Source organism: Cuculus canorus, chromosome 2 (assembly GCF_017976375.1).
Source record: "Cuculus canorus isolate bCucCan1 chromosome 2, bCucCan1.pri, whole genome shotgun sequence".
Lineage (NCBI taxonomy): Eukaryota > Metazoa > Chordata > Aves > Cuculiformes > Cuculidae > Cuculus > Cuculus canorus.
Window position 1 is genome coordinate 117,689,706 of NC_071402.1, and position 13,087 is coordinate 117,702,792.

Consider the following 13,087-nt stretch of genomic DNA (forward strand, 5'->3'; position numbering starts at 1 on the left):
GTAGATGAAGAAATCTGCTCATGACCTCTGTGTGATTGTACTTCAGATATTAAACTTGTCGTACTGGTTAAACAAGTAGGAATGTGATTTATTCTCTTGAAATGAATTAGCTCGAAGTAAACCTGTGATATTTCAGGAATCCGAGATACCCGTAAGAATTTGATAGGGTTTTAAAATTTGTGTTAGAAGTGATGCGTGTTACTGACCTAAGTGGATACTTGCCCAAATTAGACAAAATGAAAGATACACATAAGCTTTCTAATCTGGAATACTAACTATCTTTGGAAGTATTTCATGGTGGTTTGCTCATCTAACCTGTTGTCTGTTATGGTATTCCATTTAGTCAGTTGAACTTCTACTTAAGTAATGAATGTAATCTTTAATACTTCAGCTAATGAATTTCACACTGTTATGTAAATTCTAATTAGAATATCTATTAGGAGGGTTGGGCTTATGCATGTTGCTTGTTCTAGAAGTGATGCTCACCCAGGCTTTTCTAAGCCTAAATTTCTACAAAACTTTAAATTTCAGTATCTGTAGACTTGTTAGTTTGGCTTTTGAACAGTTCATGAAGGAGTTGGAGTATTTTGGGGTAGCTGCAGTTTTTCTCACAGAAGTTTCATGCCTAATTTGAGAAATCAGTGGACTTTGTAATTGTTGAAAGGTTTTGCTATTTGAAATTTGAGAAGCTGGAAAAATTATGTGCCATAAAAATGAATGATAAATGCCTTGATGGTTGATGAGATACGGGCAATGTGGAAGATTGAGCTGAAGGTATGCATAGGAGAGCAAGAAATTTTCTGCAGCAGAGTGTGTGCTAACTTTGAAGATAAAACTTTATCTACATAGATTCTGTGTTGTATAGATTGTCATTGATAGAAAGAAGAGAATATGTCAAGGCCATTAGATTGATAGTGAGAACAAATACAGTGGTTTCCTTTATTGCGTATAATTACATGATGTCACCTCTCAGTGTTAAATGAAATAGAGCAGCAGCAGATGTACTGGGTCTCTATGCTGTCTCAGAATGGGAGTCTTGCATCGATTCTTCCGTGATCTTAATTCTGCTTAAGTGATATTCTGTATGCAGTAAATAATTGGTAGATGGACTTCATTTGTAAATTAGCTTTAAAAAGGAATGCAAAAAATGACAAGAATGTGTCAGAGTGATAAACTTCTCAATGTTTACAAAAAAACCCCCACAATCCAAACTGTAGCATTTCATCTGTATATATACACTTGCTGTAGCAATGAACCATACAGTGGTTAGTAACTGAGAGCTTAGTAATTTACTTTAAGTTGCCGTAGATTGAAAGGACCATTGTACTAGTCTACTAAGTAGGATGCTGAAGTTTAATTACTTTCTGGGTCTTAGAAAACAGGTGACAAGGTATGCTTAAAACTTAAGTTCTTGATTTTTATCTTCCCTTCTCCCCGCCCCCCCCCCCCCACTTTCTTCTGTTTCTTTCTAGGTTTAACTATAGATCAACACATCATCTTGCATCCCATGGGTTTTATGAATTTTTAAATTGGTTTGATGAAAGAGCATGGTATCCACTGGGAAGAATAGTAGGTGGAACTGTAAGTATTGTAATAATAACTTAAAGATGACTATGCAATAAGTTTTTTGGACTTTCAGTACAAATTGAACATTGAGAAAAGGAGAATCTTAGTAAAATATGCTTTTAATTGTCAAATCGCTGCAGAGGGAATAGCAAGATGTTTTTAATTTTTAGCTGCACGAACTAAATCAACATACTTTAGTCTTTTTTCAGTAGCATACTGTGAACAAGAAATACAAAACTGAGTTTTACTTCCTTACACATGAACTTCTAATAATAATATATAAGGGAATTATGTCTCCTGTAATTCCGGTATGTGGAATGAAAAAAAAGAAAAAAATAGTCATCTAAATCTCTTAAGGCACAAGTTTAAATCCAGTAGTGTACGTTGAGTGGACTTTGTGTGTAGAACAAGTTAGAATTTGATTGGGAAGAGGCCTTTTGAAACTTAATCAGCGTAACAGCTATTTGAAGCATCAGGAGTAGGTAAGATGGTGTTGATGCGAGTTACAAGATGTAAAAGGTATACAAAACAGTATTATCAAATCAGACTACAAATATCGTTCATTAGTAGAATTGCATAAGTAGCACTAACATAGCTTTGCGTTACTGAAAGTGGGAACATTCATTAAAACTTTTTAATTACAGTACATACAGTTGAAATGCATTTACAAAGTTTTTTGTAATGAATAGATCAACGTTTGTTTTAGTGTCTTGAGAATCTTTTTATGTAACGTGTGTATGTGTGTTTTCTATACCTGTCTTCTATGAAGTAAAAACCCTTAGGAAATAAATAGAAATGTTGATTGCATAAATTATTTTGTAAGTCACATGGTATATTATGCTTTAATAGTTTATTTTGAAAACCAGCTCTCAAGGATATATTCAGAGGGACATTCTGTCATCTGTTGATTGAATTTGGTACAATGCCCTTAAACTTTCAAAAAAACCTAAGGCAGGTGGGGTCCATATTAACTTTCCTAGTACATATTGATTTTTCTAATGTTGATAAACGTGGGAGGGTGGAATTCCTATTAAGAATATATTAATGTTCTCCAATATTCTCTGATGGGTTTAATAGATTTGTGTAAGTATGTTATGTTACCTTTCCTGAAGGACATCTTAATTCAATTTTGTAGGACTTTATTTTAATCCTCCATATCCAAAGGTGTCTACAGATGTCTTGCAAATATGTAATACTCAACTGACTGACTGTCAGCTTTTCAGTTTAAAAACCAAAAAATGTTGATGCATGTTTTCTGTCTCCATGGGTGACAAGAAGGGAAAGAGTGGCATGGTATGTTTTGGAGGAATGTAGATGGGGCTGAGATATTGTTAGGTTTCTTCTTGTTATTTTAGGGGTTTGGGTTGTTGTTTTATTAAAGGTGTTAGCTGTTCTGAAATTGTCTTGCTAACTTTAGCTTCTGCTTCTATACCTTAACGACAAATTCTTCGCATTGTATGATAAATGTCAGGCAAGGTAGGATATTATCTATATGCTGCTTATTCATTTACAAAGTGGATTATATGCAATTGTTAGCATTTGGATAATATTTAAACAACCTCTGGTGTTCAGCAATGTTGTCAAAACATTGTAAAAGTATTATTAAAATAATTCCGTGAGCTTTACCTGCTCACTGCCTAGATCAGCTTAAGAAATGACTGTTTCATGGCAAATTACATGCAAATAAGCCTACCATGACAATTTTCTGCAATAACCTCATGTTTTTCTTTTTTTTCCTCCTCCTTTTAGGTATACCCAGGACTGATGGTGACAGCAGGCCTTATACATTGGATTTTAAATATGCTTAACGTGACAGTCCATATAAGAGATGTGTGTGTGTTTCTAGCACCAGTTTTTAGCGGCCTTACAGCTATTTCTACTTTCCTGCTCACCAGAGAACTGTGGAACCAAGGAGCAGGGCTTTTAGCTGCCTGTTTTATTGCCATAGTTCCAGGTTACATATCCCGATCAGTAGCAGGATCGTTTGACAATGAAGGCATAGCTATTTTTGCACTGCAGTTCACATACTATTTATGGGTAAGTAATTGCTGAGTCTTTCACTTTGGAAAGGTTTTTTGGTTCTTCCTCCAACCAAATGACTGATTTTTCTTAGAATCCATTGAATTCTTATTTCCCTCCCTCTCATCCCTCTTCCCCTTGGCTCTTGATCAGGCAAGTACTGAGAAGTCACATGATCTGAACCACTCCATAATCACGCTCTTTAGTTTGCTATGTAAAATGCTGTTCAACTGAAGTATGTGTGTCCTGTAATAATAGTAGTAACAATAATAATCTATAAATTTAAAGCAAACAGAAGGATTGTTTCCTGTGTTTCACTATGGAACTGTTAGTATTATGTGAGCATCAAACTTTAGCCTCCTTATTTAGCTGGTGAAAAGCAGTAAAAAAAGGAGAATAAAGTGCTTTGAATTTTCTTGTGAGGAAGCTGTTGACTATATGGAGAGTCTAGGCTTTGACTTAAGCATAAAAATTAAATACGCTAAGCTGTCCAGAGCAAGATATTAATATTGCTTGGAGGTCTTTTAATTCACCTGCTTACTTGTCTATCACTCCTTATTCTGTATGTAGAATTGTATCTGTAATGCAGTTTGGTATGAAGGAGTTCAGGCAAGCTGCAGTTTTTCTGGACTGTTACATTTTGAAAATATCGCAAACAGCAGAACTATGCTGTTAATTCAGTGTTGACAGTTTGTATGTTCTTCGAATGCATATGCTTCTTGTTTTGAGTGTCTGCGTATATGTACTTGGTCATTACAGCATTTCGCATGGTCTTTTTTTCAAGAGTTCTGCTTTGCAAAAGCAGATGCATACTCGCAAGTTTTTTAGCTGTAGAATGTTTCAAACTTGGGATATTGTTGGCAGTAGTGTAATGGAAGGGAATTAAAGTTTTGCATGACTTGACTGACTGGTGTTACTTAAATGTGTTTTGGTTTTTTTTAAATCTGGACTTAGAATAAACTGCAGCTGTAAAGTTGTAGCGTGTTTGATGTCATAAAGTAGGCTGATTCTATTATTGTTAACTGAGACATGATGGCATACCTGTTCCTGTGGAACTTGTATTTAAATGAACTGCATAGTGCAATAATATTTGCATAAGATCTTGTAGAATTATATGTGAATCATATATATTTTATAAATAAGTTTATTTATGTCAGTTTTTCTTTCCTGTTTTCCTACGCCACAATCACTACCATCTCTTTTGGACAAAATCATGCTTTTGGGCCAGTTTATGGATCCTGCTAAACCTGTAGTAGTATCTAGGTGCTCCCATTTACCTTAAGGGAGTTTTTCAAAATTAAAGAATAGCTCTTCTATCTATAATTGCAGAGTTGATGCCTGCCAAAGCCATGGATAAATGGCACTTAAAATTATAAAGTGGTGTAATATTTCAGAGAAAGTAGCACAGGGGTGTTGCAACTACTTTCTACTTCAGATCATGAAGCAGAAAGTTGCATTGCATCCTGCTTCTACTTAAACTAGAGAGATAGATACAGGGTGTTTTGTTGATGAATTAATTGCACTTGAGGTGTGGCTTTATGGACATCATTTCAGAAGCATACAAATATAACAATGTGTGCTAACAAAATTCCCTTGACAGTTGTTTTTGAGTGAAATTTTAGACTACTGTCCAGTGTTTGTTTGTCATTCATAAATACTTGGTTATTTTTAAAGGTGAAGTCTGTGAAAACTGGCTCAGTCTTTTGGACAATCTGCTGCTGTCTATCCTACTTTTACATGGTAAGCCTTTTATCTATTTAATATCTGAACTATTTCAGCAGGGCTTACATAATCTGTATGTTGACGAAGAAGAGATGAAGGAGATTCTGATCTTTGTTGGAGACATAAAATTGTTGCTTCGCGTTAGTATTAAAACTTTAAATGTATGAGTAAAAACATATAGATATTTTGAAATATAAAAGTATTTAAGTAAACACAATGAAAAAAATGAAAACCCATGAAGTATAACAACTGTGCTGTGAACAAGTACTCTGATTCGGTGGGATTTTCATTTTGGTGCAGGTAAAGTAAAGTGGAATCTTGATATTCATGACACACATATTCACGTGTGTCATTGTTACTGAAATGCAATAATAATAGTAAGTAACTTTGTCAATAAATTTTAAGTTTATATAACTTTGAAAGTTCTAACATTATGGTATAATTATATGCAAAGAAAAGCACCAGAGCTGCTGAATGAATTCCATGTCAGATTAAATGATCATTAAGTCTCTTTTCATATTCTTGACCTATGAAAATTGAGGCTATTGCAGAGATGTTCCTGAGGGCTAACAGGGGTAAAAACAGTAGATTTGAGGATATCAAACTCGTAGCAAAATGGAGGGAATTGGTTTCCTCTCCTACTCTTCTGAAACCTTAGACTTGACGAGTTTTCCTGTATCAATCAAAGGTCATTTTTTTCCGCAACTGATAATTTTTTTGTGTGTGTCTGTGGCTGTGTGAAAAATAAATTAGCCTCAAAATAGCCAGTGGTGGGATAGGCAGGCTAATTGCTTGTTGTCAGTTAAGATTGTGATCTGTAATGTTACTTTTCTACAGTCGGGTAACTACACTTACAAGAAAAAGGAGCTTATGTACTGTTTTGCATGCCTTAACCTCTGAATTAACCTTGTACCTTAAATTATCTGGATGCTACCTAGACCTCCTTTAGCTTTAATATTCATTGGGTTTTCTGGGAGACTTTTGCTGTTAATATAGCAAATAAAAGCCCTGTATGTGTTGCCAAAGACAATGGCTATCTCCTTTCAAGAGTACTTTTATTTTTCTCTTCTGTTTCTCCCCCTTTTTGCTGAGTTATGACATAAACAGACACTTCTTTATACATAGCATTTTAGTTTTAGTTTATTTAGTTTTACAGTGTAGGTTTGGTACAGACTTATGTGCAGTACAAAATCAAGCAAGCAAGTTTTTGGGTTGTTATATTTATATACTATGGCCTTTTTTTATACTTTGCCAATTTATTGGAAAGTTCCTTTAAAAATGCCGTTCATAAATGCACAGACAACAAATACAAGACTTTTAAAATTTTACTGCTGAAAAATCACACAATAAGACATTCTTCTGATCTTAGTCTAATATATTGGCCTCTGGAATTGCATGGGGGAGGAGGTTATGTTCTAGAGTATATATGGTGATAGAACTTACAGAATCAATGTCATCATCATAACATTCAATCCTTCAATGTAAGTTAATGTTTTTACTCTTATTTTCTGCTCAAGTGCTGTTAGTTAGAGAAGGGTTAATATTTGTCCATAGCTTAGCCTTGATGATTAATGGAGTCTTATTGCTTAGAGTGTACCTACTTCATCCCTGGTGGTGGCTTTTCATATATTGTGTTTCTCTTTGGGAAAGAGTTTGGTTAAGCAAAAAGTCTAGAAGGGCATCTTAGGTAAATTATTAGGACAAAGACTAATTATACTATTTGTTATATGGTAATAATTAGTCTTTCTCTGGTGGAATTAGTTATGTTTTCAGTGTAGGTTGAAAATCAAATGACAATTTTGGGGTAGTAAGTGTTGGTCCTTGCATGGGGAATTTGGAGAACAGCTCCTTGAAAGAGGAATGGATGTTGCGTGGACTGACGGAAATCTTTGATAACCGAATCTGCTTAAAATACATACTGAACTCACTGTGGTAATTTGACTCATAGCTTTGCTTTGCCTTCCATAAGGAGAAGGTTTTTCCTTGCATTTATATTGTTAGTGTTTATTTGGCTTCAGCAACTTCTGCTTTGAGTAGCCTTTTATGAGCAGGTAAAATGAAACAAAGGTTTACCTTGGAACAATCCTTGTAGCAGTAATAGCATGTTTTCACTTTTTTTGCCAATCTACGAGGATTTGCTTTGCTTTGAAAAGTTTCAAAGCGCATCTTCAGTTAAGTACAATCTTAAGTGCTTAGATTTGGTTTAATATTTTTATGATTAGAACTATAAGTCTGTGGTCCATACTGCATCATTCAGACCTTTCCCTAAACATGTGACAGTGTCCTCATTGCACGTTTGTTCTCATTCTGTTCTGTCTTACTCTTCTGTCTTACTTATCTCTTCATATAATATTTTCTCTCAATAAATTCACTCACCTCTGTAATGCATGATACTTCACACTAGTGATTTGGCAGTAAGATCATGGTAATCTGAAAGAAGTTTCTAGAAAATTTAGAAGATTTTTATTCTCCTGTTTTCACATTCTCTGTATCACTTAGCCCGAATTTTGAAATGCTGGGGTTTGTAGTATTAGCAAAAAACAGTACTTGGCCTCATCCTTATTTCGGCATCTGTTCTGTAGAACGTAGTCTTTTGAGTTTCTTTTTGGATTCTAAGGCTTTAAAAATATCTACATGAATCTAAGCCCTAAAGTACAACTAAAGTCTAAACCACGTTAGCTAATGCATTCTAAAAATGAAGATCCAGAGTAGGCATGGTACATATGGGAGAAGTCTAGGCTGTAATTTGACAAGAGGACATGTGTTAAAATACAGATTGTCTAGTCAACATTAGCCCTTCTAAATATGTTAGAAATCCAGATAACGCATTGTAATGATAGCTCATTATATCTTTATCTAAACCAGCAATCAGTGATATATTGACAGCATCTTAGCGTTTCAGTTCTAAGTGCAACATACCAGTGCGTCTCAAGTGCTGCTGTTATTACAGATTCACAGTATCTGTGATACTGTTGTATACTGTTCCACAGTGTTAAGCCCTGCTTCCCTGCACATCCACCCTCTTCTTTTTAGAATCATAGCATCATTAAGTTGGAAAAGACCTTTGAGATCGACTCCAACAGTACCTGTCCACTACTAAATCATATCCCTAAGCACTTCATCTACCTGCCTTTTAAATCTCTCCAGGGATGGTGCACTGCAACGTGCATTTGCTGCGCTGCTCCAAGAGTTCTGCTCTCAGAGACGTACCTTGCTCCCTTTCTCCTCTCTGGCTGGTGATACTATTCCCCATCCCCACCAAAAAGTGCAGAGTGTGGTGCTAAATTTGCATGTCGAAGGAAAGTTTTGGATCTTACATGGAACTCCTACCACACTGCCTTGTGCTCTGAAGCCTTCATCATGGGGAAAAGCCCTCAGCCATCCCATTCCTGTTTGCCAGCACAACCAGATCAGCTTGGGAGGAGGAGATGTAGGAAAGATAGCCTTGAAAATCTACCAGCTCATTTAGAAAGTCTTTACTGTATGGGGGGCTGATTTATTTTTTTTTTTTCTTCTTTGATAAAAAATATTGAGAAAGATTCTGGAAGTACTACTAGTAGTTCTACCTGCTTTTCTAGATGAGGTTTATGTTTTCTTGGTAGACTATCAAAATGTATAAATCCATATAATATATATGCATAAATCTGGCAGTCCAAAGAATCTGCAGATACTTAAAGATCTAATTTCCTATTCCATTTCTCCTAGGTCTCTGCATGGGGTGGTTACGTTTTCATCATCAACCTTATTCCACTGCATGTGTTTGTTCTGTTGCTGATGCAGAGATACAGCAGGAGGGTCTACATTGGTAAGTTTCGTTCATTGAACCGTCATTCTCAGGTGCTGAATCGTGAGATATGAAATTAATTATACCGATGTGTTTTGTGTCAAGTGGGAATTAAGTAATTGCATGTGAGATTGTGTTCTATTAATTTGACTGCTTATTATAGTCAGTTATTCTCTACAACATGGCATTGAGTTAAAATTTGCGCTTTCAGAATTTTGTATATGTAGCTGTTTATAATTTTTTTTCCTTTCTAGTGCACTGAAAGAAAAAGTTGGATAGTTTGATATTTGAAAAATCCTTTTTATATATTTTAAACATTTGTATTATTGTGTGTCTGAAATAATGTTTCATGTTTTTGTCTTTTCCTAGCATGTTAAACAATTCCTATTTTTAAAAAGTTGTGCTGCAGACACTATGAATTATTGTGACATATAGGAGAAAAGACATAGGAGGGATTTTAAGCAGACATGTATGTCCTACATAACCTAGACTAAAATGTATTGTAAGAATCTCTCTACTCCACGTGAGTTCTTAAGATTTTATGGGGTTAATGGGTCAGCCTTCCTTCCAGTTTCAGGAATATGCAAATAGGACACTAACTTTTTAATTTATTTGGCTGACATTTAAATACTCTATATGCTTTTATGGAGACTTTACTAGTTGAATCAGTTGGCCGTGGTGTAGGTGTGTGAATGAGATAATTTAAAAACAATTTCGGTATTCAAAGGTTTACAAATTAGCTAGAAGATTTTTGACTCCCTAATGTGAAATCTTTACAAGAGATAGTTGAGAACATCATATACATTGAAGTGTAATATCACAGGATGTTCCGTATTTATAAATAGGTTTCCTTTACCCATTTCAATACTGTTTTATCTAGAAAAATTGTATCTACTTATATATTTGAACCATCATATACTAAATTATTTACTTAATTTACTCAAATTCAGTTTGTATTTTTGTTACCAAAATTATAAATATTGCTTTCATGTTCTATGTTAATCTGTTTGTATAATTCCGAAATGGAAATTTTTGTGTTTTTAAGGAAAAAAAAAAAAAAAAAGCTCTAACTCACCTTTTAATTTTTAATGCTAGTATTACTTAACTTCTTCATTAACTACTTCATAACTTCAGGGAAAGTAATTTATCTTGGTTTGCTTTTTAAAATTGCCTTATTGAATATTTTCTCCTCCCAATTTCTATGACTTAGGTAAGAGTAAATTAAAGCTACTAATTGTAAAATCCTGAAGTGATGTGGTAGCAGAAACAATAAAGAATAAGTATTCTTGCTTTTTCAGCTTTCAAGGAACTAGTCTTTGAACTCATCTGGGGAAAATAGTACTGCAGGTTCATATGAATTAAAGGTTTTGGCAGATGTTTGTTTTGCAAATAGCTACAGTGTTTTGAGATTTTATTGCCCTTCAGCTGTGAGGGAGATGTACTTCAGCAGAGCTGTCAGAATGAAAATGTGATTGCTGCTCTGCTGTTTCATTGCAACTGTTGTCTTAATTTCAGCTTCCATAAGAAGCCTTTCATGCAGAGAAGTCTGTACATCTCACATTAGTATGATTTCTAGCTTTGTTTAATAGAATGTTTTTGTAAAACAGGTAAGAATGTTCAAGTACTTCTAGGAGGACATTAAAGCATGCTTCACTTCCAAACTCTTTAGTTTACAAAAACTCATTGAAGTAGGGAGAATAAAGATAGTTTTGGAGCTTCTGTGATATGCAATTGCTAATGTGCCTGAAGCAGTCTCATAATTCTCGAAAAGCTACCAGTGTGCAGCTAAAACTTGTATAAACTATTGTCAGCTGACACTAGCCAGTAAAAGATGCATCCATTTTACTATTACCGAGAAGTTTGGGGATTTCAAACTCTATATCAGTTACTTAATTTTTTAAACTAGCATGAGCCTAACTTTTGTAGCTTATGAATGTTTAATCTAAAGTAATAGCATGATTGTAGAGAACAATATTTGGTAGTACTGTGTTTTGAAAAAAATAGCGATGATGCCCTGGTATGTATTTTTCATACAGGTGTTTATACACTGAAAAAAGGTTAATGGGACATAATCTGATATGCCTGGCAATGTAATTCAGAATCATTTAGTGAGTAAAAATTTCCTAGTAAATGAACGTTATGCCAATTATAAAATATTTTATGACTTGAAGGCAGATGAATTTATCAGCCAGATAGCTTCTGACCCATTGATTGTGTTGTCTACATTTGAAAGCTTAAGCTTTCCTATTTTTGTTTTAGTCTTGATAGTGGTCAGTGTCTTTCATTTGGTTTTCACTGTCTTTACAATTAGGAATAGGTGCTTACCGTTCTAGATTATTAGCAACACTTGTATAGGTAAATAACTTCTTTATTCAGCAACAGGAACCACTGATATTATTTTCTCTTACTGTACTTGTAGTTTCTCTTGTAGTTTATCATATGTTTAAAAAATATATGGTTTTACATTTGGAAAGGTACTAATATGTATAATATGTATTAAAGTTATGCTTGGGCCCTTAAAGAAATTTCGTAATTTTCACTTTGATCTGATTTTTTTTTCTGTACAATTTTTTTTAAAATTCCATATGCTTTTCAGAAATTTGTTTAATAACAAATTTTCAGAAAATTGTTTAATAACAAAGCACTTAAGGATCTTCCACAAGTTAAAACTTAATTCCTTATTCTATGTATTGGACTTTATCATTTATATAGTGAACAGGCATATATTTGTATCAACTATTCCAGTATTCTTAAGCTTCGGTTTATTTGGGGTGATTATAATCCATTAATTAAAGGTATGTAGTCAAGTATTGGATCTTACTCTCTGGAGAAGTTACTCAGTAGGTTCTTCCTGTGGTTGTGTAGCGTACAGCAACTAGAATTGTTTGTAAAATGAGTTTATCCACAGTATTCAGAATGTTTTTGTTCTTGACCTAGCCAGAATTATAACCATGAGAGTAGCTTGCAGGAATAAAAATTAACTTCTTGTTTCTGCAAAGACTGTGCGAACAGTAGAATGTAAAGGAACATGGAAAGTTTGTGATGATGTATCACCTTGATGTATCTCAGTTCCTAGAAAAATTGTTGTGGTGTGTAAATTGCCATTTTTTTTTCAATACCAGGCAGATATATACGATAGCTGTTTGAGAAAAGTTGGGAGTAAGTGATTGGAGAGTAGGAAGAAGTGGGCAAGGAAAGTATAGCAGTTGCAGGACTAGGCTTAAAAACAATGATTTACAGTGTCCTTAACAACTGTGAAATGTAGTGATCTATGCCAATCATTGGACTTCCACAGGATGGCAGTGTTGTAACAGTTTCATGGTACATTAAATGATTTATTTTGTGGTGAATTCTTCAAAAATTGAGCTTCCTACAGCAAAAATGTATGTTGGTGATGTCAGAGGGGGATATATCAGAAGCTAGGCCAAGTAGTGCAATACAGATGTTTGAAGGAATAGCAGAGGAGACGTCAAGTAGTTGGAAGTATCGTCACAATCGCATGAAAGCATGCAGTACCCTGGGAGCATAATCCACCAGCGAGACCACACCAAGTGCTATGGAATGATATGCTAGTATCATTGGTAGGCATGAGCTCCCCAGACCTGTTCTTGTGGAGGTTAGTGAAAGATCATAAGAGAACAGGGATCGCTTAATAAGATCAAAGTTGTAACAAAGACAGTGGTTAATGATTTATAAGAGTCTTTCAAAATTTGGGAGGTGGATTAGTGGTGTTTGCCACTGAAGTAATAAAACTTCGTTTGGACTTTAAGTTTGCTGATTACTTCAAATGTAATTAAACTCATGGCTGTTCAGAGTTGGCATTTCCCTCTTCCCACCCCCCCATCTTCTTCATACTGGAATACTGAGGACCAAACCCCTGACAAAATAAAGTACATGAATCTTACTGCATACGTAATAATTGTTCATATTATTAATACTAATGTTAATATTAATGACCTTCTTGGTCTCTACTTGCTGGGGGGTTATGAGGCCCCG

The 13,087-nt window shown here is 34.6% G+C and overlaps 1 protein-coding gene across 2 annotated transcripts in view; it reads left to right on the forward strand.

The window, feature by feature from the left end:
* Positions 1 to 13,087, forward strand: part of STT3B (STT3 oligosaccharyltransferase complex catalytic subunit B) — a 53,316-nt gene that overhangs the window by 19,304 nt on the left and 20,925 nt on the right. For both annotated transcript variants that reach the window (XM_054060293.1, XM_009570381.2), the window contains exons 2-5: positions 1,473 to 1,581; positions 3,316 to 3,603; positions 5,260 to 5,325; positions 9,013 to 9,112. In XM_054060293.1, the coding sequence (XP_053916268.1) occupies positions 1,473 to 1,581; positions 3,316 to 3,603; positions 5,260 to 5,325; positions 9,013 to 9,112 (563 nt within the window). The remainder of the gene's footprint in view (positions 1 to 1,472; positions 1,582 to 3,315; positions 3,604 to 5,259; positions 5,326 to 9,012; positions 9,113 to 13,087) is intronic.